The following is a 25,438-nucleotide window of genomic DNA, read 5'->3' as shown; positions in this document are numbered from 1 at the left end:
AAACATATAAACATAGATAAAATATTTTTCTCAAAAAAGAAAGAGACTTTGGTTGTTAGCAAGAACCAATAAGTGTGTTTATTGGTTGAAAGACAATATTACTAAGTGTGTTTACTCTGGAGTTGAGCTGGTACCATAAAATACATAAACAAGATATACGTGGAATGCAACCCAAGTCAATAAAATGCCATGCAACCAAGTAACTCAAAATATACATAAACCAGGTTTACATGGAATTCAACTAGATTTCTTGTAGCATTCATATTTCCGAAATTCACATGAGCATTTACTCCTGATACAAAATAATTCTATCAATTTCTAAACAAAAATACACCCAATGATCTACATATTTTCAAAACATGAAATGTCCAGTGAGTAATTGGAATCATCTCCAATTTCCAAAACTAGCTTATATCTTCAAAAGTATTTCGAACATCTGATAACATGCTCATGTAGACAAAAGTGGCTAAAATCCATTCATCAATTTGTTCAAAATATTCCTACGCCTTTCCGATGGGCACCCAAAGAAGCTTCTTACTTTCTCGGTGTTTTGACAAAGGAACACATAATAATCATCAATCAGGTCTGTCTCAACTCCAATATTAACAAGTTCATCATAAATCTCTTTCTCTGAATATACCCGTGGCCTAGATTTTTCAAGAATAGTATTACCTTCTCTTAGTGCATCAGCAACATTGTGAAGTGCACCCTTCAAACTTTCAAATTCTTCATCACATGTGACTTTTTTTTTCTTACCTTGTGTTGCTGTTGTTCCTTGAGATTGTTTGTTGTTACATGCCTTTGATCGTTGTGCATCCAACTCCTTACTTGAATTATTGAAGTTCTCTAGACTGATCTCATTTTGACATAGCATGTCGTCAATCTCAATAATACTTTCAAACTGCACTCCATTTGGTTCATTCATCCAACGCATACGTTTCTCTTTCGCTGTTTCATCACCCTGTCCTGTTGCCCTATCTTTAGCAAAAAGTTCTTCTAAGCTGTCATAATGGTTGATAACTTTAGTCTTCCACCTTATAGCTTCAGGTTTTTCCTAAGAACATGAAAGAAATTTGAAAAACAAGCATCATTTCAATGATAAAATAAAAAGCAATAAAGAAAGTAAAACTGTCAAGCTAGCATATACCTGTAGAAGTTGTTCCCAAACTTTAGGTTCAGCGCACCAAGTTTTTGTGAATGGATTCCAAGAAAAACCACTCAATTTTCCATTTCTAAAGAAATCATAGGACTCCTTGAAGTGTTCCTTGAGTGTCTTCAATCGATTCTTCAAATGGCTTTTGGTAAATTCTATTCCAAGTTTCTTCTTCAACTCATTGATAATATTATTGTATGCAGTTGGTGTAAAAGTTCCGTCCACACGAAATCCTTTATAATGCTGATCCAAAAGGGCCTGAATGAAGACTTCATCCATTGCTAGAGTCCATTTCATGTTTTCCTTCATAATGCTTGGATCTTTCTTCATGCTTTTCAAGTACACAAACTATATTTGTAGAAGAAAACATAACAAGAACATAATTTATGTACGTGCAAAATAACAGTTTTATATTAATTCTATTATGAATACATGGTTCTATAGATCCAAAAACATACAAAATCATATTAGACAAAAGAAGATTCATGTGGCAACTTGCATTTATAAACTCACACTACTAATATAAGAGTACAAGTTAACAAAAGAAGGATCACATGACCACTTAAACAAAAGAAATTAGCATCAAGTCAAGTTATCATAGTATATAATCATTCCACATTTGCATTGCTATTTCATTCCTTAAACTCTCTCCTTGAGCATGATCTTTTTCAGCAGATATATCGCCACTTTTTTCCTCCGATGAAGATTGACGTGCCAATTCCTCATCCACTTCATTAATGTACTCCAAGTCAGGATCAAACTCCATGAGAAAATTATGTAATATACAACAAGCAAGCACAATTTGTGATTGTATTTCAACACTATAAGTTGGTTGAGTATCTCCAATGATTGGAAACCTTTTTTTCAAGACACCAAATGCTCTCTCAATTGCATTACGCAATGATGAATGTCGCAAATTGAATAGTTCTCGAAAGTTTTGCGGTTGTTGACTTGAGTATTCCTTCAAGTGATACCTTACATTTCTATAAGGTGTAAGAAGTCCCCTTCTCAACATGAATCCAGCATCAACAAGATAATATTTACCTATACAAATATCAAATAGTTACTACTTAATTAAATGCACTAAGAATAATTAACTAAGTATTACCATTAGGAATGATTAATTTATCTTCTCTAGTGAGCGCATTTTTTATGATCCTCGAATCCGATGCAGTTCCCTCCCAACCGGGTAGAACATATGTGAATCTCATATTCAAAGAACATGCAGCTAGCACATTTTGTGTTGGATGCTCTTTTCTACCACGATATTTTGCCGCATCAACGCTGGACACTTTAACGCGAACATGGGTTCCATCAATTGCACCCACACAATCCTGATAGTTATACACTATGTTAAAATATAATTTCTATATGAATTTACAATTTTTAAAATAAGGTGTCGAAAAATTGATATCACCTTAAAATATGGATAAAATCTTGCACTATTAAGTATTTCCGGAGGAACTTGTTCTCCCGTAGGCTGGTGAAGAAATTGATCCTCCAATGCTATAACTGCTCGTAAAACTCTATGAAAATGACGACTAACAGTTTCTCCGGAACGACGATAAAAGTATGACATTGTGATATTTTTTGAGGGAATTGTTAATATATGGAGAAATTTAACAACTTGCTCTTGCACCGTGGCTCTTTGAGTAGGTTGTAGACCACCATGTGTTTGCAATAAGTCACATAAGTGCCTAAAAGTTTCTAGCCCCATACGGATAACCTTACTCAAATATCCATTTGTACTAAGTTGCATCAATAATTCCTCTCGTACTAAATGGCATTGTGCAGACCGATATCCAATGGGTCGATCAACATAACTTGCATGACTTAGTTTTCGAGCAAGTATCATCTTTATTACATGACAAACAATTTCAGTAGCAATCAATTGTCGCTTCCTTTGTTGAATGTCAAATTCTCCATCGACTTCATTTTGTTCCTTATCCATCTAAAAAGATTTGTAATAGGATACTAAATTTACAAATGAATAGATAATTAAAAAATAGATTTTATTTATTTACAAAGGTTATGGCATCATTATCAAGTACAATGCTAAAACTCTAAATATCAAGTACAATGCTAAAATTCTAAATATCAATAGAAGAAGGAGTTCTCTAATAGTAATGTTTTTAAAGTGTTGACATAATCTATAGTAAATAATAAGAATAATGTAACATCCTAATACATAAAAGATGTTTTTAAATGAAGGTATTGAAACATAAATACTATTTTGTCTATTCAAACTTTATTGAAAAATTCTTCTTGCTCTAAATGAAGTTGATCACGCAATATAAATGATGGTCAGTCCTAGGTTCAGTTCATACATTGCATAGAGAGAGAGAGAGAGAGAGAGAGAGAGATGTTTGTGCATTGTGTCTCTGTGTTTGGGCAGGCTACAGAGAGTTGGTCTCGGTACGGCTTGGTTTGGCTGCATGTGAAGAACCAATATCAAGAAAAGCAATGTGGTGCCTTTGAAGATGTAATGTTCTCTTGGGATTTTGCACGTACATAATTTGTATGACCATTATAGCACTCAATTCTTGTGAAACTTTTTTTTTGCACCGTGAGTATCTATTAACAATGTAGGATTCAAAGTTTTTTTTTTATCTACTATATTGTATACTTGATTAATTTATTTGTAATAACAGAGCAAGGTATGAAAATTTAAAGAATGTGTCAAGTTTGTCGAACTCTGTGGGTTTGAGATAATTGAATTCCGAATTTTTGTACCTACATAAAGACAAAGTTTACATGGTCAGACTTGCAGAAGCTTCGGCAGTTTTAAACTTTACTATTACCAATCCTTACTTTGGACTGTTTTCAAGGCAATTTAAGGCTTATTATATACCCAGGATCGTAACTTGAGCAGGGACAAGCATGAAACCTCTTGGGGATGATGAATAAGGAGATCTCTAATTTTGTTTTTGAACATCAGCCTCCATTCAAAACAATACTTCTAGTATTACTATCTTTGTAATCATTTCAAAGAAACATGCATTATTACAATAACAGGGGCTAACATATTGTTTATGGACTCTGTGTTGATCATTTTACACTTTGAAGCTTACACAGGCAAATAAACAAACATAATGTATGCATTTAAATTTTATATTCATGTATCACCACCGAAACTTACATGTACCATAACCATGCAAGATATAATCACAAATCAATAATATAAAGATCAAGATTTCCCGCAGACAAGAATTTTATACAGAAAGTGAACAAAAAAATTTAGAATATAAACAATAACAATCTACAAAAAAAAATGCTTTTTCCATAATTTTCTAAAGAAGATTGAGCAAAGAAAGAAAGAAAGAAGAAATTGAGTCAAAGAAATACCTGTTATTGAATTGTAGGTGTTGAACGGAAGAAAGCCAAGTGAATCCAGTTGGAAGTATTGAAAGTAAGAACTGAGAAAAAGATGAATCGGTGGTTTTACAAATGACCTTTAGGATATATTGGGAATAATAAATTTTTGTATCAGCTTTTAAGGAACAAAAATGTCATATTAAAAATACCTTTTGCCGCCTAACAAGTTTCCGTCCATTTCTTCCCACTTTTGGGCGGAAAAATTTTCACCAATTGGAAGGGGTCCTATCCGTTCATTTCCCTTCTTTTCTGTCCATGGTAAAACTCCCAAATGAAGGAAATGGTACGGCTTTCTCTCTGGTCACTTTCTTTTCTGTCCTTTTCTCTCCATCCAAAGGAAGCCTTCAGTTGGTTTTGCTGGTCAGTCCACCTTTGGGGCTTCCATGGAACTGATGGCGTGCATATGATCTCAAATTTGAACTGGGTGGTTCAAATTTTATTATGCGTGAATATGAGTTTTTTTTTTTTTTTAAACCGTCTTTGGGCTGGTAGCCACCACCTAACTTGGTGGGGTGGGAGGTAAGAGTTTGGGAGGGGCCCTTGCCTCTCAAACCCTTGCTTCCCATCAAAATGTTACATTTAAGTTGTTTGTTTCAAAAAATTCAGAGGGGTGTGTTATGCACTCATTTTGTCTGGTGATGGTTCAGTCCCCTCCGGATTATTTCTGGACCTCCTTAGGTCCGCTCGCTCTCTCTTAGTGCAGAATAGATTAGGTTATACAACTGTTGTCGTCTCAAAAAAAAAAATGAATACGAGATTTTTTGTCCCACTATTTTGGGATTTATATTGTATTATTTATATATTGCATCCAAAAATATTCTCCTATTACAGTATAAACATCAATCTTGCAAACTGAAAAAATATATATGTCTTGCAATATATAAAATATATTCAAATCATTAATTGACTACATGTTTAAAAAGAAAAGAAAATAGAAACATATATAATTACCACCAAATAGTTGTGGGTATAAAAAAAAAAGTGAAGGATAGTTTCGCCCATTAAATCACAATTTTGCAAAGAAGGAGCGTCAAAAACATTTTCAAAAGTGCGAATATAATTTACCAAAGTTAGAATTACAAGCAACATTTTGTTTGTTTGGATAAAATACTTTTGATAAAATAAATCGTAATTAATATTTACCATACTTTAAATAAAAAATGTGAAAAAGCATATAATTAGCTACCATTAGAGCGTTACATATTTCCTATTTTCTGTTTTCCAAACATTTCCATAAGATAACAAATCCAGAAGTTTTGAGGATGGAATCATATATATCAAAAAAAAAATTTCAACTAAAAAAAAAGGCAAATCTTGTATTTTGACATTTTCCATACTAAAAATATAATCCAAAAAAAAAAGCAAGAAAATTACGCAAAAAGCTAGGCAAGTTACATGCTTCTGTTCCACTGCTCCTCCCCTCCTTACAGTTTCCAGACATTCTGTGGAAATCTGAGTCGTCGTGAACTGCAAGATTCACTTCCATCCAAAAGATGAGGAGGGTTAATTTCAGTGGACTAGCCGCCGTCTTCAGAGCCGCAGGGGGCGTTGCCGCGGTGTCCCCGGCGGCATCTACAAGCGCCACAGCCAGCCACCAATTTGCTCAAGTTGCTCTGTATAGTAGTACTACCAGCAACAACAATTCATATTCCAATGCAAAATCTCGCTGGTTTTTCGGTAATTATTCTGATACGGCTCTGAATTCCGGTTTCGCCGTTGCTGGAGCCGTTGTTTTCTCGGTGGCGGCTTCGTCGTTAACCCAAGAGGTTTATGCTAAAGAACCGTTGCCGCCCGATGTTCGCCCTGATGACGTCGTTCTTTATCAGTATGAAGCTTGCCCCTTTTGTAATAAGGTTAAAGGTGATGTCTTTACTGCTTCTCTATTTTTTTTCTCTTCAAAACCAAAAAAACAAAAAGTTTAGGGTTTATGTTATGGGTTTAAGATGTTGTATTCTAAAAATGGCAGTTTTGATAGAATAAAAATGAAATGATGTGTTTTTAGTTATTGATTTTGATTTAAGCTTTTTTGTACTGGATTTGCACCAATTCTGGTGATCCGCCATGAACTTTATGAAACTTTTGTTAGTAAAGAAATATTACAGAATCTAGAATCCAATCAACCGAATGGTTAAGGGACTATTTTCCTTGTCTTTGAACAAGATTTTGCACCCTTGCCCCTTACGAATTCTGATTTCATTATGGGAAAAACTGGAATAAAAGAGTGTTGTTGTGCATTCAATGAATTTGATGGTGTTGTTCAGAATGTGAATTGGGTGAGTATATATATTTGATGGTGTTGTTCAGAATTTGATGGAGGTGCTCAAGTGTCTGGCAATGAATAATCTATGACCTATTTGACTGTGGATACCTATGAGAGGATACATGATCGTTTGATTGACTTGGAAATCTACTCTAATAGCTGGGTATTCCACAATAGTTTTATGAAATTATTGGAGCCTGGATCAGGCAGCTCTGGTTGTTTGACCCACTGTATTAGGAGTTACACTTTGATTTTGTTCTACCAAGTGCCTAAAGTATGAACAAACATTGAGAAGCGTCAGGGTATAAATCTATATTTTGCTTTCTGAAAGTTAGTTGAGAATTTCTTTCATTAGCTACTTTTGCGTAGCTATGTGTGTTTTGTACTTAGTCGCTGCTTTGCTATTCTGATGTTTTCTTGCATTCTGTTATTGCAGCATTTCTCGACTACTATGATATTCCTTACAAAATCGTGGAAGTAAATCCTCTCAGCAAAAAGGAAATCAAATGGTCCGCTTACAAGAAAGTGCCTATACTTATGGTAGATGGCGAACAGATGGTTGATTCATCAGGTCTTTAGAGCTTTAATCTTAATATCTCTCTGTTGTTTACTCAGTAGTTCAAAATTTTTGAATAAGATCTCTTTGTATGCAGCAATTATTGATAAATTGTTCCAGAAAACTCATCCTAATGTACCTGTCAAACCAAGTCCAGAGGCTGATGATGAAGAGAAGAAGTGGCGCGAGTAAGGGTTCTTTTGATTTCTTTTGACTTCGGTGGATGCAGTTCTCAGAACTTGCTTTTTGCTACTCTTCAGACATGCTACTTCTTGTGAAATTGGATAATTTGGCTGAATTGTTTAATGCCCACCAGCTAATGAGTTGAGCTTTGCCGTACAATAGAAATGTTCTTGTGTTTCTCTTTATATATCTTAAAACTGTTTTAATTTCATACCTTTTTGCTTGAAGATCTGATGTCATGTATGCAATTGGATCCCTGTAGGTGGGTGGATAACCACTTGGTGCATATGTTGTCACCAAATATATATCGGAATACTTCAGAGGCCCTTGAGTCATTCGAGTACATTACCAGTCATGGTAAGATTAGTATCAGTTTTCTAAAAGATAATTTGTTAGTCACACGATTTTCTATGACTGAAAGTAGAGTAAGCAGATAAGAGCCCTCCTTTTTATCAGATATTTGTTTCTTTGTCACCTCCATGGAGGGCTTCTGTTCTGAAAATGAAAAACTATTGAAGGGAAAGAAACTTAACTTCGGTTTAATTCTCTCATGAAAAGTAATAGGCTTGTTCTCTTATTGAAGTGGCATGTGCAATTATGTTCACTTGTCTAGGAAAAGCCATGAAATTGTTCACCTAGCATGACATGCACAATGTAAATGCTTGAATTGAATGGTCCTATCTTTCAATGGACAGATGACAATACATCAACCTGTACTGGTCCAATGATATTAGGCCTCCAACTTGCGTGTTCTTGGATCATGTTGTAGTGGACGTTTATTAAGTATTGTATTGAAATCATATGTAGCTTTTATCTGATCGGACAGGTTTCTCTGATGTAGGATTTATAGCATCGATGTAACTGGCTATTTAACTTCAGCACCTCTCTTCTTGGTTTTTTGCATCCTGTTGCTATGTAGCAAGGTGCAAGTCTTCTAGAATTCGATTGTACCAATTAGCTGCAGTATCTCAAAATGAAATACTGATAAACCATTTCTCCTTTTTGGCCATTATATCTGTTCTGTGTTCACTGAACCATTTGAGTCCTGCTTCACATAGATATTTTAAATGAGTCTTAATAATTAGTTTTATTAAATTTGGTTTTTCTACGGATAAACTAACATACAATAATAGAAATATCCTGTACATGACTTTCATCTTTATCCATGAAACTAGTAATGGTAAATTGTGAAATTCTGTTAGGGGCTTTCAATTGCTTGCTCTTTGTTTAGGACATTAAGGATATTGTTATCAATTTATTTTTAATCTGCGTTTCAGTTAGAGCAAGATGGACATTGAATTTAATGGTACTAGCAAAAGAATCTAAAAATTGTCGGGGAGAGAGTATTTGTTACATATGATGAAATAGTATATCACAAGATTGGTAAGATAAGGCAAACTTTAGTCTTTTACTTTTGACACGAATTGGGATGTTCAGAACCACATGCTAGAAGGATTTACTGTTCCATTCATACTTTGACAGAAATTTTTATTGTCTTAAAATGGCTTTGTTGCCAGCATCAAGTAATTGTATGTTATCTTTGTTTTTGCTGAATTGCTTCTGTATTTTTTGCTTGTTTAGTCTTTTTTAATCCTGACCGTGTATATCCTTTCTTTGTGCTTATACTGCTTACTTTGTCTAGGTAATTTTAGTTTTACCGAGAGAATAGCAGCAAAGTATGCTGGAGCTGCAGCAATGTATTTTGTGTCCAAGAAATTAAAGAAAAAATATAATATAAGTGATGAACGTGCAGCCTTGTATGAAGCTGCAGAGACATGGGTTGATGCATTGAATGGCCGCGACTTTTTAGGTTTGTCCGCTTGCTACAATGTTTTTTGGTGACCAATGCCAGATACAACCTGCAAACAAAATCACTGACCACTGTAAATTCCATAGGTGGGGCAAAACCCAATTTAGCTGATCTGGCTGTGTTTGGTGTACTGAGACCCATCCGCTACCTCAAGTCTGGGAAAGACATGGTAGAGCACACGCGTATCGGTGATTGGTACTCGAGAATGGAAACTGCGGTGGGGATACCTTCTAGGATTCAGGCTTAACTGATAGATTTCTCCACCGTAAGTTAAAAAGTGTTTCATCAGCTAGCAATACGTGTCAAAACAGTTTATCTGGGCTGAGAACTGGAGCCAGCCAGTAATTCTTCTTTGGTTCTTATTGAGACGACATTACAATTTTGTTTAATTCTCAGGGAGAGTGGGTGCACTTGTTGAGTTAGGGAATTATTTTTTTTAATCTGTTGATATATAGCATAATGTGCTCAACATATGATTGTGCAGGGAAGGTTGTTTCATTTTTTTTCCCCTCTTGTGCTAAGACATCTGACATCTCATGTTTACTCTGCCAAATTGAGCACTCTTAATTTCCTTGATAGTACTGTTTTTGGGCTACATTGTTTGGAGTCTTCTACTTGTGTAATCCTACGTCAAAACGCATGCTTTTGAGTGTACAGTGTGTCGGTTTTGCCGGGTGTATTTGGCTATACAGTGTGTATCAGCTTTGTTGGTCGTGGAGACATATTGGACTTGTTAATTTGAAATCCAATGCATGGAACTGTTCCATTATCAAACTGAAGTTTCTGAATGCTGAAATTGTCAAAGACAGAGTAGATCTTGTCATCATTTCTCATAACCTCTGGCAGTGTTCCTGTTCCATGCGGGGGAGGTGAATTTTGCTTCAAAATGTTACCCATAGCACAAGAAGCCACCTAATTCACAAATTTGAAAATTTAAAAAAAATATATTATTAATAATTAAACCAAAAGCACCATATGTTTCCTTTCCAGATAAGTAGTGACATTCTGTAGAAAGGTAATTTAAAAGAAATAAAAGAAAAGGCAAATACTAACATGCTAAAAAATACACTAGTATTTAACTTGAGAATGAAGAAATTCACACACGTTTTTTGGTTTCTTCCGTTTGGAATAGTTATTTTTGAAAGTATTTTTAAAATATTTTACAGTATTTTTTATTGTAGATGTTTTTCATGAAGTTTTTGAAGGTAATTCAGGATATATTTTGAAGTATTTTTAAATTTAAAAATTTTTGTATTATTTTTTAATCAACTACCGCTACCATCCCATCCCTCATCCTCCCCCTTCCTCTTCCTCCTCCCTCTTTCTTTCTCCTCATCTCTTTTTTCCTCCCTTTCTTTCCTCCCCTTTTCCCTTCCCCTTCCCCTCCCTTTTCCTGCCACGTCTCACTCCTCCTTTTTCCCTTCTCCCCTATCTAGCCCAGACCCAGATCAAGGCCTTTGGTCATGACATCGTGGCCAGATCATAGGAAGGGGAAGGGAGGGGTGGGGTGTGGCAAGAAAGGGAAAAAGAGAGGAAAGAGGAGGAAGAGGGAGAGAGGGAAAAGAGAAAAAAGAAGGGGATGGTGGCGGTGATGAGTAAGGGTGATGGTGGTAGGTTATGGTAATAAATGGTAGAAAAAAATTGTGTAGATTTTATTTATTTATTTTTTGTGTATATTTGAAGTTTTTTTGATATATTGTATGGATTTGATGTTTTTGAAATTATTATTTTTTGTGTGTTATACAGCATTGTATATGAAAAACTTGTTATTCAAAAAATGAGGAATCCAAATGGATGTATTACATGCTTGTTATTTGACTTATAAAATATTAAGGTGTGCAAGGAGCTAAAAATTGTGTATAAATATTTTTATCTTAACTTAAAAGAGAAAAATAAAATTGCTCTAACAAGCGGCACTATAAAAAAAAACTAAAAAGGAAAAGGGGGAAAAAAGAGTACGTGGAGGCCAAATTTTAAAAGTTTATCCCACTTCCTCCGGCGAATTTCTTAGAATATTTGTCAATTTTGAAAAAGTTCAGAAAATTGGGGGTATTGGGGGAGGATTGCTGAATAAGGAGTCGCTGCAATTGAGAGGCGAGGCTACTAATACAAACACTTTTAATTTTCATATATTTTGGGGTACGTTTGGATTGGTGTTTTTGAGCCTGTTTTTGAAAAACTGTTTTTCACATTCTAAATGTTACAGTAAATATGTATTTCAAAAACAACTTCAAAAACACCAATCCAAACAATATATCAAAAACAACTCCAAATATATTTCAATTATGCATATTTAATTTGTATATTTTAATAAGTATATTTCAATTTGTATATTTCAATTATGTATTTTATATGTATATTTCAATTATATTTTAATATATTTTAATTATATATTTTAATATGTATATTTCAATTATGTATTTTAACATGTATATTCAATTATGTATACTATATATATATATATATATATTATATTAATATAAATATATTTATTTCAATTATGTATAATATTATATATATTATGTCAATTGAAATAAATATTATATATTTATATAAATACATTTATTTATATATAAATTTATAAATATATTTATGCAATTTTGTTTTATAATATATATTAATATGTATATTTCAATTATGTATATTATATATAAATTATATTAATATTAATGTATATTATATATATTATACATTTCTAATATTATATATTTACATATACATATCATAAATATTTTATTTTATTTAAAATATATTTTTATATATTTATAATATATTTACATAAATATTATATGTTATATAAATTATATATAATATAATATATAATATATTATACATTTATATAAATGTATATTTTTATACATAATATATTAATATTTATGTATATTTATAATATACATTTATATTATATATTATATATAATATAATACATTTATACATTTATATTAATATACATAATATTAATACATGTATACATTTATATTAATTATATTAATACATTTCAACATAATATTAAAACATATTTATAATATATTAATTTATACATTTATATAATATTCATTTATAATTTATACATTTTTAATAACATACACTTATACATTTAAATATACATTTATATTATGTATTATATATAATATAATACATTTATACATTTATATTAATATACATAATATTAATTTTACATTTATACATAATATTAATGCATATATACATTTATATTAATTATATAAATACATTTCTACATAATATTAATATATATTTATAATATATTAATTTATACATTTATAATAATATACACTTATAATTTATAATATATTTATAATATTCATTTATAATTTATGCATTTATAATAATATACACTTATACATTTATAAATATATTTGTATTATGTATTATATAGAATATAATACATTTATATATTTTTATATGAATATATAAATATATTTATTTATAAATGTATTATAAATGCATAAATGTATATTTATATAAAAATTATAATTTAAAATTTATACATTTATATAATATTCATTTATAATTTATAATTTATAATAATATACATTTATACATTTGTAAATATAAATGTATTATAAATGCATAAATGTATATTTATATAAAAATATAAAAATTATAATATTCTAAAAATACTCAAAAATATGTTTCAAAAATACCTCTAAAAATAATCCAAAAAAATCTACAGTAAAAGTTTTTCATATAGTTTTTGAAAAACAACCCCAAAAATAACTAATCCAAACGGACTTGTTTTTCAGATTCGAAATGCTACAGTGGTGTTTTTGAAAAACAATCCCAAAAACAGCTAATCCAAACGGAGCCTTGGTTTCATATATTTTGGGTCGGCTTTAAAAAAAAAAAAAAAAAAAAAAAAAAAACCCTTCGCCGCTCAGGAATGAGCGGCCTGAGCGGCGAAGGAATCTTGGTCAAATTGCAGTTGAGCGGCGAAGCTTTGGTCAAATTGCTTTTGTCCTTATGTGCACATTCTAGTTTTTTTTTGCCGGAGCATTCTTCCTACCTTTTTATTATTTCATATGTAATTTTTAATAAGTTCTTTATTATTTCAAATGTAATTTTTAATAAGTGTCGCCGCTCATTCTAGTTTATTTTTTTTGCGAAACATTCTTCCTACCTTTTATTATTTCATATGTAATTTTTAATAAGTTATTTAATATTTAATAAAAGCCAGCGCAACCAAGTTTTTTCCTGCCTTTTTTACGTAACCTTAAATAGGCGTAATTAGGATTTTATGTTTTACATGAAATACTTAAATCATATTACTAAAATTCTATTATAAACCAAAATTATTAAAAATTTAAAATATGATATTAGAATAATGTGAAATTTATAAATTAACATGATAATCGAGTATGCTATTAAATTACTAATAAAATTTACTTAACTCATATTTTTATTATTTATAATATTATTATCGCAATCAATAATGATAAATAATACAATATTTTATAGAATGTAATAATTAGTATATAAACTTAAATAATAATAAATTAGGCATAATTAGAGTTTAGGATTTAAATAATTGGTATGGTATTAAAAACATTCTAAAATTTACCTAAGTCATATTTTTAAAATTTTTAATGGTAATGCTAAATTGAATAATAATAAATAATGCAACATTAAACAATATTTATAGAATGTAATAATTATCAATAAAATGAGAGTTTCGATAATTATTTCACCCATCAACCCGCCTCTTGCCCTTATCTCGCGGAGTGGTAGAACAACTACATTTCTAATGAATTCTCCCATGTGGTAGATCGTGTCCTAATTGTAATCGTTCAGACCTCCGAGGTAGTTCCTTTCCTGCAACCGAGATTTGCAGTTTTATTTTAAAAATATTTTTTTCAGTTAAAAAAATTAATTTTTTACCCAAATAAAGCCTTCTTACTTTAAATAAAAAAAAGAAAATATTTTGGCCGACAACGTCCAATGTGATCAACGGTGGAAAAAAATAAAAAATTTATTAAAAAAATTTTTTTTTGACACCGCAGCTTTGATTTGCGGCATCCAGAAGGAAAAGGAAGCTTTTTCACCTATACAAAAATACATAAATAAATAAAATGCCTCCTGCCGGAGCAAATAATTTGGGCTCAACCAAGAAAGTAAAAAAGTAGTATGGAAAAGTCAAAAAGGTACTCCTGACGTGCAGTTCAATCGTGGTCACGGTTGTTAGTGTCGGCAATCTTTCGCTGCTCATCAGTGTTTTTTAATAAAAAGTAAAAAATTGAACCAAAATAAATAAAAATTAAAACGCTTTTTACTAGTAGCCTCTACTTTCAATTCCGACGACCCCTTATTCAGCAACCACCCCCACGTAACCCCAATTCTCTGAGCTTTTTCAAATTTAACAATTGGAGTGTTTGGATACCTCAATTATTTCAAATAATATTTTGCTTGCATCACAAATACATTTTTCAACCTATCTTTTTATATTTTCAATCATCTTTTTATCTCACATATATCACATCACAAAAAGTGTTACAGTAATTATTCTAAATAATATTTCAAATAATACCCTATCCAAACAAGGTCAATATTCTTAGAAATTTGCTTCCTTCCTCCCATTATGATATTAATGGGATAAAATTAAAAGAGGTGATATGACTATACCACATTACATTTTTCCTCCCCCTTAAATTTTGGAAAGCTAAACGATTACAAAAAGCAAATATGACCTATCTTTTCTACCCTTAAAAAAAAAAAAAAAAAAAACTAGACTTCCTAGGATTTACTTGGGAAGGAAAAAAGAAAAATACAAAAATCCTAATCCTAGGAGACATCGACTACCGAGTAACCGAGATGCCTTGGAAGTTCACCTACTTGAGAAGTCAAATTTAGGAAGCAACAATAGCCTATAAATAAACAAGCCTAGAAGTCATCGATGGTTATTACCTCTGTTCTCATATCGTTCTCTGTCCTTCTATTTCTCTCTCTGAAGATATATATTCTCAGTATTAAGATTTAGGGTAGATTTGGGCGTCTCCGGCTGAAGAAAGATAGGTTTTGTGCAGTGTCGAGTTCGCCGCATAATTGCAATATATCGTATCCAGACAGGTTTGCTATCTCTCGCGCGAATTTAAACGTTCTTCAATACATCCTTCTGGTCAGTTTGGCTTTTCGGTTTGCATAATTTTCGTTTTCTGATTATTTAATCGGCGCCAATGGGACTTCGGGAATGGATCTGCTATGCTTCGACTTCGATTGCATCGGATTTTCCCGCTTGTCCGCTGTGGATTTCTGAGCTTTTCCATCTTTTACTGTTTAGGGTTTCGTGATTGTAGATAAATATTGGCCTTTTTCAAAACCAAAAAAAAAAAAAAAATTTTTGCTTCGTTTATTTTTCTTGCTGATTTTTTTTGGGCACAACGGTTTAGCTTTACACGGAGTCTAATTGACTGGGGAAATCGGGGGTTTTGACGGTTGGAATTGAATTGAGGCTTCCATCAAAGGGCATAAATTTGGGAGCGAGGATCCGCCTCGCCTTTCCATTAATCTGTGTAGCTTTCCCTGTATCTCTTTAGTATCTAATCAGCCGATGGTGGAGTTTTGGTACTGTGAAGGTGGATTTCTTTTGTTGGATAATTGGTCAGAGGCGAGTTTTGGTTCTTTTAAGCTCTTTAAGCTAAAGAATTTATTTTGTGCATCCGCATGCAAGTTCGGGTTCTACATGAGAATCAGAGATCAAGGATGAAACTTGATATGGGATTTAGTTGTTTTAGTCATTGGTTCTTGAAATTTAGGACTTTGAATTTGGATGGAGTTATTAATACTTGGTGGGTGATCGTCGTTCTCTTCAGATTTTTTTGATTTAGAATGATGGATATCGAGTCCGGAAGCTATGGGAGGACAAACAGACCAGTTTTTGATCGACTTGAAGGACAGCAGTCGCAGCACCTCTATGTCAAGAATCAAGTCTGTAAATTCTGGCTTGCTGGAAAGTGCAACAGGAACCCGTGTAGGTTTCTTCACTCACATTCACCAAACCCACAGCCACAACCTAAACAAATCCCACAGCCACAACCTCAGCAATCAGATGACCCAAATGCTAATTTTGGGAACAAAATTAAATCAACTTGGAGGAACCCCAACATCTCTGCCTCCAAGAATGTGAAAGTTTCTTCTCCTATGAATGTGAAAGCTTCATCCCCTGGAGTGCTGAACTCTGTTGTTAATTGTGGTCATTCGGGTCAGAGGGCTCAGCAAAAGCTATGCCAGTATTGGGTTACAGGAAATTGTGTTCATGGCGATAAATGCAAGGATCTGCACTCATGGTTTTCTGGCTCTGGGTTGGCCTTGTTGACGAAGTTGGAAAGGCACAATAAGGCTGTTACTGGTGTTGCCCTTCCATGTGGTTCTGACAAGCTCTTTTCTGGCAGCAAGGATGAATCTGTGTGCCTTTGGGATTGCAACACTGGCCAGTGTGTTGGTATTGTTAAACCTGGTGGGGAGATTGGATGCTTGATCAGTGAAGGTCCATGGGTGTTTGTGGGTCTGCACAATGCTGTGATGGCATGGAATATCGAGACGCAGACTGAGCTTCTCCTTAGGGGACCAGTTGGCCTAGTTAAGGCCTTGGTTGTGGGTGATGATATGCTCTTTGGTGGTGCACAGGTATATACGTATACTATCATATTTGAACAATCTGTTGTTCAGTAGTTTTTTGCTTCTAGTAATGACAAGTTCTTGACTTAATTGTTGTTCACTACTGAATTTTAAATGCTTGTCAACTTGTTGGTGGCAGGATGGTTCCATATTGGCTTGGAAGTTCAGTTCAGAGTCCAGTTGCCCAGAACTTGTGGCAACTCTAAAGGGCCACAAGCTCGCTGTTCTATCCCTTGTTGTGGGAGCTGGTAGGCTCTACTCAGGGTCCAAGGATGAAACAATAAGAGTATGTGTCATGATACACGAGATTTTGAAGTTAATTCCTGCGTTTCTGAATTATAGAATTGTTGGGCTTATTGAATTTTAATCTTGAATTTCGTGTTCAACTTTCAGATGTGGGACCTAAAAACCTTGCAGTGTCTGCAGACACTAAGTGGTCATACTAATTTTGTGACCTCTCTCATTTGTTGGGACTGCTATCTCTTATCCGGATCATTGGATAATACATTAAAGGTGTGGGCAGCAACTGAAAGTGGAGATGTGCAAGTAGTTTATGAATTTAAGGAAGAAAGTGGTATTCTTGCTCTTAGTGGAATAGAAGATTCACAGTCCAAGCACATCCTGCTTGTTTCATGCAAAGACAATACCGTTCGCCTATACGACCTGCCATCGTGAGTGTCGTCACGTTCATAGATTCTTGATTTATTTGTTTTTTTTTTGGGTGGAAAGATTTTGTTGATGTTCCTTCCTTCATCTGATAAATGGATTCATTGTTTTGAACTTGTACAGATTTTCTGAAAGAGGCAGAGTATTTGCTAAGAGAGAAGTTGAGGCCATTGCCGTAGGTTGTGGTGACCTGTTTTTCACTGGTGATGCTACAGGACAGTTATCTGTTTGGAAGCTGCTTGGAGGGTCATCTGCAGAGGAGGCTAAATCGTCGTGAAAGCCTCTCCTGGAACTGTAATAGAGCTTTCACTTGTAGTTTTAGGAGGGGATTTGATAAGAACACTCTCTCTTTCGGAGAGAATGAATATGTAAAAAACATGGAGACATCCATTTATCTATCAAATGTAAGATATTATCTTTTCGATTAAGTTGTCGAACTTATCACCAGTGGGTCTTTCTTTTTTCCTTTGATGATGATGATGCTACATCCAGATATTAAACCCAACAAAAATGCATCCAACTTTCCAGACTAGCATAAGTTGTTTACTATTAAACTTACAATCCAAATGAAAATAGAAGTGGGTGCAGTGCTATTACTACAAAAAAATAAAATTGATCAATTTCTACCCTTATAATCTGTATTTTTGGTCGCCATGAATAAAATCATCGTTTCGATGAACGAAATAAAAAATATAGGATTATCATTAAATTCTAAAGATTTATAAGTATTTTTTAAATTGATATATTATTGGCAGTAAGTGTAGATCTTGTACAAGTGGTGGCATCGTATTGAGAGAGGAAATGTTACCTATACGTTAGTCTGGCATACCATGCATTTGCTTGCTTCATTTTTTGAATTGCTTTTCATATATATATACACATATACAAGGCTTTCTTTCCTAGCTAGTTTGGGAGTTTATGATAGAAAAGAAAAGAAAAAAAGAAAAATGACATGTTAGAAAGGCAAAGAAAAGAAGAGAAATGATACGATCTTCATTTCAAATCGTTGGGAGTTTAGAAGAGAAATGAACTTATGTAGTTTCATTTGTTTCTAGTTGAAGACAAATGAAAAGAAATGATGGTTAAATAAGTTTCTTTGCAAATATGGCCTTTCCATAAACAAAGTAAATAAGTAGTAATCTTTAGGAAACTAGTTCATTTGCTTCTGCATCCATCTAAAATTATTGCTGATTATAGATTTACTTTATGAGTCAATTTAGTAATAAATAAATAAAGTAGTTATTAGTAAATTTATTGTCAAACCACCATAATTCTCATGCCTTTAATGCTTAAGTCAAGCAAAACTAAAGTGAACGGTAGAAAGTAAAATAAGAATGAGAGAAATTTGATCGCTAACCTGTGAAAGAAAAAGAGTCCTAGATGAGCCACTTACTTCTTTCACAGCGCCAAAAAAGGAAGAAGAAAGAAGGTGGTATTTCGCGAAAAAATCAACTAGAGCAGTTGGTCACCAGAAAAGTTTTAAACCCCCTGTTTGGATGGCTGTGTTTTTTAAAAATTAGTTTTTTAAATACTATTAAAATTTATAAAAAGTATTTTAAAAGGTACTCTAAAAAATAATTTAAATTTTTTTAATATTTAAAGTATATTTTAAAAACTCTTCTACTTTTAAATAACTCAATATTTTCTAAAAATATTTCAAAATATATTATAAAAACTCTTTTACTGTAAAATTTTTTAAAATATTCCTAAAAATAGCTAATTTCATCACATTTATTTAAGATTTTCTAAAAATTTCACTGACAAATGCAAAGTTCTAGGGCGATGAGTTCCCCATTGACCCCTTAGATGATAGATCCACCTATTCACTCGGTGATAGGGCGTATGTGAAAGGATTTTTGTTTAAAAGGGGGATTCATCGGAAATTAAATACATCTGTATGGCCTTTTTAAGGGTAAATTTGTCATATTAGAAAATTGCACTCAAATCATTAAAGAGGAGCGCATTCATCCAATTCCAAATCCCTTCCTTTCTATTCATTCCCTCCCTCCCTCGCAAACTAGCTGTAACTGTCCAACGCGCTTCCCTCTGAAGGAAAGATAGAAACTTTAGGGTGTGTTTGGATTATTTTTTCATCATTTTTCATGGAAAAATTACTGTAACGATTTGATACATGTGAGGAAAAAAGGTGATAGGAATATGTGATCACGGAAAACGATAATATTTTTCGACGAAAACAAGCAATCCAAACACACCCTTAGTTATCAAAGTTGTGAGTTTTCGTCAATTATCTCCGATCGATCGAAGCAAAGGTTTTTAGCGGAGTCGCATTCTGTCAGGGGGCATTTTGAGTTTTTGCATTCGCAGTCTCAGGTTTGCTGTTATCTTTTTCAAGAATCGATACATAAAACGTTGTTTGTATTCATCGCTCAGTTTGCCTTGGTTTTAAGGATGTTAATTTGGAAAGCGGGCCGTTTTTCTTCACTGCTGTGGCCTTGGCGTCCGATTTTCGCACATTGCGGCCTTGGAGTTTTTGGGTTTTCTTGTTTAGGGTTTCGTGATTGTGGATGAATTTTGTCGTATTGTTCTTGGGATATCCGTGATGATTCTGCAGAGATGACCGACTAGATTATCTGGAGTTCTCCTCAAAGATTGGGGAAATTAGGGTTTCTGAGTGATGGGTTTGAATAGTGGTTCTCATCAAGAGCTTACTTTTCAGAATGCTTTTTGGCCATTTTATCTGTTCCTCTTATTGTTTTATGGGCCGGTATTTAGTTCTTAGATTTTGGCGTCTGATTTAGCTGTTATTTGGAATTTTTGGTGCTGCTACGATTGAATTCTCTTCCACTCTGCTCGGTTGATTTAGTGATCAGAGGGGAAAATTAGGATTGGATTGCTTTAGCTTAAGATTTTCTACAGCTATGTGGTATTTTTTGTTTGTGCTTCTGCTATGGAGTCTGCCTGCAACCTGGATAGTTTTGGGATATCCGAGATCAAAGATCAGTGGTTTGGGGTTTTAGTTGGTCTATTGCATCGGATTGTTGCGGCCGGTTCTTTGCCAGAAAGCACAAGTTTTTTTCTTTTAAATGTTCCAAAGAGTTCTTTTTGCCTTTTTGAGTAATTGTGGTTTCTGCAAATTCTTTGCATTAGTATCATGGAAATCAAGACAGAAAGCAGGCCCATTGAGAAGCCAAGAAAAATGGTCTTTAATCGTTCTGGAAGCCTGCACTATGGCACCAATCAAGTCTGTGGTTTTTGGCTTGCTGGGAAGTGCAATAGGAACCCCTGCAGGTTTCGCCATGTAGATTCACTGAAACCACGACAAGACCAGCCCCCACAACGACAAACACAACCAAAGCGACCCCCTCGGACATCATCCAATGGTCAAAGAGGCAATAAGTTTAGATCCACTTGGAGGAATCCCGACCTCTCCAACCCTAAGATTTTAGCAGTTTCATCCACAGAAGGTGTGGGTGCTGAAGGTAAAATGGTTCACGTGACAAAGAATGAGGTTTTGACCTCCAGAAGAGCTTGTTCTGTTGGTGGAAGTTGTCAGAAATCCCAGAAAAAACTATGCCCATATTGGGTCAGTGGTAATTGCGTTGATGGTGAAAAATGCAAGGATTTGCATTCATTATTCTCAGGCTCTGGGTTCTCACTGTTGACAAAGTTACAGAAGCACAGTAAGGTGATTATCTGATGAATTTTTTATTTCTGGATTTTAATTTATTCTTTTCTGTTTTCCTGAAGTATCTTCCATCTTTCGCTTTTAATCAATTTATGAAACTTTTGGCATAGGCTGTTACTGGCATAGCTCTTCCTTCTGGGTCAGACAAGCTCTTTTCCAGCAGTAAGGATAATTCTGTCTGTGTTTGGGATTGCCACACTGGTCAGGTTGGCTTCTGTCCCTTCATCTGTGAAATTGATTCACTTTCTCCTAAATAAGGAGTGCTTCATTGGTATTCTATCTCTTGATGCAGTGTGTTGTGACTGCTGAACTCGGTGGTGAAATTGGATGCTTGATAAGTGAAGGCCCATGGGTATTTGCAGGTTTGCAAAATGCTGCACAGGTATGACCGTCTGAGAGCTTTTCACCAGTATGCCATCATGATCAATTTTTAATATAGCTTTCCTGTTGGGACGTCTCTAATGATCAGGGCCCTGTTTCTGCACAATTATTACTTGGTATATTCACTTGTATTGTATGATAATTGTACGTATGTTCTTGTTGTAGGCATGGAACATCAAAAGTCAGACTGAACTTGTCCTTAGTGGACCAAATGGCCTAGTTCATGCCATGGATGTGGGTGAAGATATGCTTTTTGGCGGAGTGCAGGTACCTACCATCAGTTATTTGAGTTATTCCTAATTTTGCTAGCATTAGTTCCTTAGATTGTAGATTTGATAATTTTCTTAATTTGTATATCTAAGTTTTATATTGCCAAGTGACTAGAGTTAGTGTTGTATTTCTATGTTTGTAATAATTTGTTTGTGGCAGGATGGTTCCATATTGGTGTGGAAGTTCACATCAGTGTCCTGTTCCCCTGAACCGGTGGCTTTTTTAATGGGCCACAGATTTGCTGTGCTCTCGCTTGTTGTGGGAGCTAATTGCCTCTACTCAGGTTCCGAGGATGAAAGCATAAGAGTATGGTCCCCTTTTATGATATTCTCCCTGTTAGAGTACCTTTAATTAAGGATTATCAGTATCAGTAGTTCTTTAGTTGAATCTCTTAGTACTTTTTTGCGATGACATTTTGCATATGGATGCAAATTAATCTATCCTTAGTCTAAAACATAAAGTTTCTCATATATTTGGATGATTGTAGTCCTCTTTAGTTCCAGAAATTTGTGCTTTTCATCCTTTCTCTCGTTTGTTTCATTGCATCTGATTTTTATTGTAGATAACGTTTTATTAGCTGATCTTTGCATGTTGTTTTCGTACTTTATATATGTTATTTCAACCTTGGCATCTTCAAGAAAAATAGTACTGATGAGCTGAAAAATATTGTGACACGTTTGGACCTAGACCAGGTGGATGGTGCAACTGGATTGAAGATTTATGAAATTTGTTTTGTTTCTTATTGGATGTTTAGTTGTTTTCAAGTTCAGAAAAATTAGAACGACCCTTTTCCCCATCATCCCCTTCAGCAATTAGAAAACAACAATGATAATTGAACGTTGTCCTCCTAAGTCTTGTAAATATGTAGGTTTCCCACCCTTCTTCCCCTTCCCCCCAAAAAAAAGGAAAAAAAAATTAAAAGAAAGAAAATAATCCTTAATGTCTGTGGCCGCCATTGGCTATAGTTGCTGACAGTGCACAGGATTTTGTAGTTTGGTGTCTCCTTTACAAAGTTGCACTTTCTTGTCTCATTCACTTCTATGGTTTTTAACTTTCAGGTGTGGGACCTGAAAACTTTGCAGTGTCTGCAAATATTAAATGGACATAAGAATTTTGTCACGTCTGTCCTTTGCTGGGACAAGTTTTTGCTGTCTGGTTCATTGGACAACAGATTGAAGGTGTGTTTTGTTGCCTTTCCGCTTAATAGCCACTTTCTTGATTTAATGATAAAGTTTTATTTTTGTTTACGTGCATTCTTTGATCGTTGGTATACTTTGTGCTTTTTGTAGGTCTGGGCAGCAAATGAAATTGGAGACTTGGAAGTAGTCAATGAAGTGGAAGAAGACAATGTGAGCACATTCTACTTTGGGTGCATCCATAGCAAACTGTATTTTATCTCTACATGAAGCTAATTTTTAATATGAGATCCTAAATGTGATGATTTTCCTCTTATTCAGGGTATACTTGCTCTCTGTGGAATAGAAGATTCACAGTCCAAGCACATCCTGCTTGTTTCATGCAGAGACAATACCGTTCGCCTGTACGACCTGCCATCATATTTGTAGGAAAACTTAAATACCTTTTTTTTTTTTTTTGGGGGTGGGGGGGGGGGGGGGCTCTCATCTGGTTAAATATTTTCTTTACGATTTGCAGTTTTGCTGAGAGAGGCAGAATATATGCACAGGAAGAGGTCCAGACAATTGCAGTTGGTTGTGGCCCCCTGTTCTTCACCGGTGGTGCTGCAGGGGAGCTGTCTGTTTGGAAACTGCATGGAAAGGCAATTGGAAGTGTTGGATCTTCATGAGAGCCCTTAGGTGGCTTTCTTTTTTGGGAATTAAAATTATTGTCGCATATATGGAATTTTATTTACCAAGGTTGTCTAACAGTCTTGTAACGAAATTGTACAAATCAGGCTTTTTTTTATTCTTTTCGTCCTACTTTGATAGTCCCGTTTTCCTTTCAATTGAAGAAAGTAGTTGTATTTTAATTTTTCTAAAATACCCTTATTCAAAATAAGTTGTTATTATTATAAATTTACTTCATTTAATGAGAGTTATTTTTTTTTAATCATCAATTTAAGTTTTCATAAAGTTGTACTCTAATTAATGTGAGGGTATTTTAGAAAAATAATTACTTAAATTGATCGTTTCAATAAAGTTAATTATTTTTTTTAAACTGTGTGAAAAAAAAAAAAACAGAACTATCGAAGTGGGACGGAGAGTATTTACCAACCTGCTTTTATATTCTAATTGTTGAAGTTTCCTTACTTCTGTAAAGCTATATGCTTATTTCGATAACCACTTTATAATTGTATCAAGGCTTCATAGAAAGACAAGTTGGTTAACCCGAATAATGTTTGAGTGTGCAATAAATAGGTGTACCTTTGGGAAAGGGTGAATATTCACATTTCACTATCAGAATCTATTTTCCGTTACTTGCATTCGCAGAATCTATTTTATCGTATAATTTAATAAATGAAAATTATACGAAAAAAATGATAGTAAAAGTGTAATTAACAGAAATGGAAGTGCAAATGACATTTACCTGAGACAGTGAGTGCGAGTAAGGTATTACACTATTTTCTTTTCCTTGCAAAAGTGTTACGTACATTGAAGTATTAGAGATGTCCAAGTATCTCGTCTTAGATTAAGAAGACATTTACCATATGCTTCAGTTTTTACGGTGCAAAAATAAGTGTTGATTTTCCAATAAGGCTTGCTGGGCATTAATATCCCCTGACTAAATAAGTACAGTTTCTAGGAGTTTTCTGCTTCAGAGTTGGTGACAAAAGGTCTGCTTGAAACTTTGACAGATTCAACCCACCTCCTATTCAAAGTTGAACTCCAGCATCCATAGAAACTGGTCAAGATATATACCTTTGCAGTTTCGTGATCAAATCCTAAACGAAATTGTGCTATTCGTAGCAAGCCAGCTGATTCAGTTGATTTTTAGCAGTTGGGTCCGTCCAGCAAGGAAGGTCAGGTCACGTTATCGTATCGTGGCCCCTAAAGAAACCGCCCATCTAAAATACTGACCTACGTTTCCAAACTGCACTCAAACTCTAATCTTCATTGCTCCCCCTTTTAATCTTCTTCCGCCGACAAGAATCAAGATGGCTTCCACGGAAAATACTCAAAAAATGAAGCCCAGAAGAACCACTGCATCGAGATCAACTATATTAGCCCGTGCAGCCTTGTCTTTTTCTGCTGTTCTTCTTGTGATGATCTTATTCTTCAGCACCTTTTCTTTCAGCTTCAGAGAATATGATCATCAGCTTCTGGGGCCAGTCTGTGATGAAATCTACGTAGTTGCAGAAGGAGAAACGCTTCATACCATCAGTGACAAGTGTGGCGACCCTTTCATCATCGAGCAAAACCCTCATATTCAGGACCCTGATGATGTTTTCCCCGGACTCATCATTAAGATCACTCCAGCAACAGCTTCTCCTACCGTGTAATTCATAATCTGCTTCTTTTCCTTTCTATTGTATTTGTCATGATTAAGATTCA

General features: G+C 34.0%; 4 protein-coding genes across 15 annotated transcripts; 3 read left to right on the top strand and 1 right to left on the bottom strand.

The window, feature by feature from the left end:
- Positions 1-212: 212 nt before the first annotated feature.
- LOC113723743 (uncharacterized) lies at positions 213-5,064 on the bottom strand. Of its 9 annotated transcripts, none has more exons than XM_072076471.1 (5): positions 4,678-5,055; positions 4,499-4,569; positions 2,571-2,665; positions 2,262-2,487; positions 1,640-2,197 (listed from the first exon to the last, which is right to left on the bottom strand). In XM_072076471.1, the coding sequence occupies exons 1-5, from the start codon at positions 4,704-4,706 to the stop codon at positions 1,749-1,751; spliced, it is 870 nt and encodes a 289-aa protein (XP_071932572.1). In that variant the 5' UTR covers positions 4,707-5,055; the 3' UTR covers positions 1,640-1,748. The 9 variants fall into 9 exon arrangements, with proteins under 9 accessions (XP_071932568.1, XP_071932569.1, XP_071932570.1 ...); XM_072076464.1 differs by having other exon boundaries at positions 2,571-3,886; positions 4,678-5,054; XM_072076466.1 differs by having other exon boundaries at positions 2,571-3,104; positions 4,678-5,054.
- Positions 5,065-5,880: 816 nt separating this feature from the next.
- LOC113727987 (uncharacterized) lies at positions 5,881-9,915 on the top strand. Of its 2 annotated transcripts, none has more exons than XM_027252422.2 (6): positions 5,881-6,388; positions 7,225-7,359; positions 7,442-7,532; positions 7,790-7,884; positions 9,170-9,337; positions 9,424-9,915. In XM_027252422.2, exons 1-6 carry the CDS (start codon positions 6,022-6,024, stop codon positions 9,582-9,584), a joined length of 1,017 nt encoding a protein of 338 aa, XP_027108223.1. In that variant the 5' UTR covers positions 5,881-6,021; the 3' UTR covers positions 9,585-9,915. The 2 variants fall into 2 exon arrangements, with proteins under 2 accessions (XP_027108223.1, XP_027108224.1); XM_027252423.2 differs by having other exon boundaries at positions 9,281-9,337; positions 9,424-9,820.
- Positions 9,916-15,267: 5,352 nt separating this feature from the next.
- Positions 15,268-18,060, top strand: LOC113727985 (zinc finger CCCH domain-containing protein 48-like). 2 transcript variants are annotated; one of them, XM_027252419.2, is made up of 5 exons: positions 15,279-15,418; positions 16,162-16,975; positions 17,106-17,252; positions 17,360-17,637; positions 17,756-18,060. In XM_027252419.2, the coding sequence occupies exons 2-5, from the start codon at positions 16,178-16,180 to the stop codon at positions 17,907-17,909; spliced, it is 1,377 nt and encodes a 458-aa protein (XP_027108220.1). In that variant the 5' UTR covers positions 15,279-15,418; positions 16,162-16,177; the 3' UTR covers positions 17,910-18,060. The 2 variants fall into 2 exon arrangements, with proteins under 2 accessions (XP_071932564.1, XP_027108220.1); XM_072076463.1 differs by having other exon boundaries at positions 15,268-16,975.
- Positions 18,061-19,533: 1,473 nt separating this feature from the next.
- Positions 19,534-23,866, top strand: LOC113727986 (zinc finger CCCH domain-containing protein 48-like). 2 transcript variants are annotated; one of them, XM_072076462.1, is made up of 9 exons: positions 19,534-21,278; positions 21,389-21,484; positions 21,571-21,660; positions 21,825-21,926; positions 22,089-22,235; positions 22,988-23,107; positions 23,219-23,278; positions 23,387-23,469; positions 23,583-23,866. In XM_072076462.1, the coding sequence occupies exons 1-9, from the start codon at positions 20,745-20,747 to the stop codon at positions 23,731-23,733; spliced, it is 1,383 nt and encodes a 460-aa protein (XP_071932563.1). In that variant the 5' UTR covers positions 19,534-20,744; the 3' UTR covers positions 23,734-23,866. The 2 variants fall into 2 exon arrangements, with proteins under 2 accessions (XP_071932563.1, XP_027108221.2); XM_027252420.2 differs by having other exon boundaries at positions 19,536-21,278; positions 23,387-23,490.
- The last annotated feature ends 1,572 nt before the right edge of the window (positions 23,867-25,438 follow it).

This window comes from Coffea arabica, chromosome 2c, assembly GCF_036785885.1.
Source record: "Coffea arabica cultivar ET-39 chromosome 2c, Coffea Arabica ET-39 HiFi, whole genome shotgun sequence".
NCBI classification, from domain to species: Eukaryota; Viridiplantae; Streptophyta; class Magnoliopsida; order Gentianales; family Rubiaceae; genus Coffea; species Coffea arabica.
The sequence above is the reverse complement of the archived record's forward strand: the minus strand, read 5'-3'. Positions and strand labels throughout refer to the sequence as shown.

Bases quoted from the DNA above. Each gene is read 5' to 3' on its own strand.
- LOC113723743 (XM_072076464.1), bottom strand. From the start codon at position 3,104: ATGGATAAGGAACAAAATGAAGTCGATGGAGAATTTGACATTCAACAA. The intron at 2,488-2,570 runs GTGATATCAATT...TATAACTATCAG, and splicing joins GATTTTATCCATATTTTAAG to GATTGTGTGGGTGCAATTGA. The intron at 2,198-2,261 runs GTAATACTTAGT...ATATTTGTATAG, and splicing joins TAAATTAATCATTCCTAATG to GTAAATATTATCTTGTTGAT.
- LOC113727987 (XM_027252422.2), top strand. From the start codon at position 6,022: ATGAGGAGGGTTAATTTCAGTGGACTAGCCGCCGTCTTCAGAGCCGCA. The intron at 7,360-7,441 runs GTCTTTAGAGCT...CTTTGTATGCAG, and splicing joins ACAGATGGTTGATTCATCAG to CAATTATTGATAAATTGTTC. The intron at 7,533-7,789 runs GTAAGGGTTCTT...GGATCCCTGTAG, and splicing joins GAAGAGAAGAAGTGGCGCGA to GTGGGTGGATAACCACTTGG.
- LOC113727985 (XM_072076463.1), top strand. From the start codon at position 16,178: ATGATGGATATCGAGTCCGGAAGCTATGGGAGGACAAACAGACCAGTT. The intron at 17,253-17,359 runs GTATGTGTCATG...TTCAACTTTCAG, and splicing joins CCAAGGATGAAACAATAAGA to ATGTGGGACCTAAAAACCTT. The intron at 17,638-17,755 runs GTGAGTGTCGTC...GAACTTGTACAG, and splicing joins CGCCTATACGACCTGCCATC to ATTTTCTGAAAGAGGCAGAG.
- LOC113727986 (XM_027252420.2), top strand. From the start codon at position 20,745: ATGGAAATCAAGACAGAAAGCAGGCCCATTGAGAAGCCAAGAAAAATG. The intron at 21,279-21,388 runs GTGATTATCTGA...CTTTTGGCATAG, and splicing joins AGTTACAGAAGCACAGTAAG to GCTGTTACTGGCATAGCTCT. The intron at 21,927-22,088 runs GTACCTACCATC...TGTTTGTGGCAG, and splicing joins TGCTTTTTGGCGGAGTGCAG to GATGGTTCCATATTGGTGTG.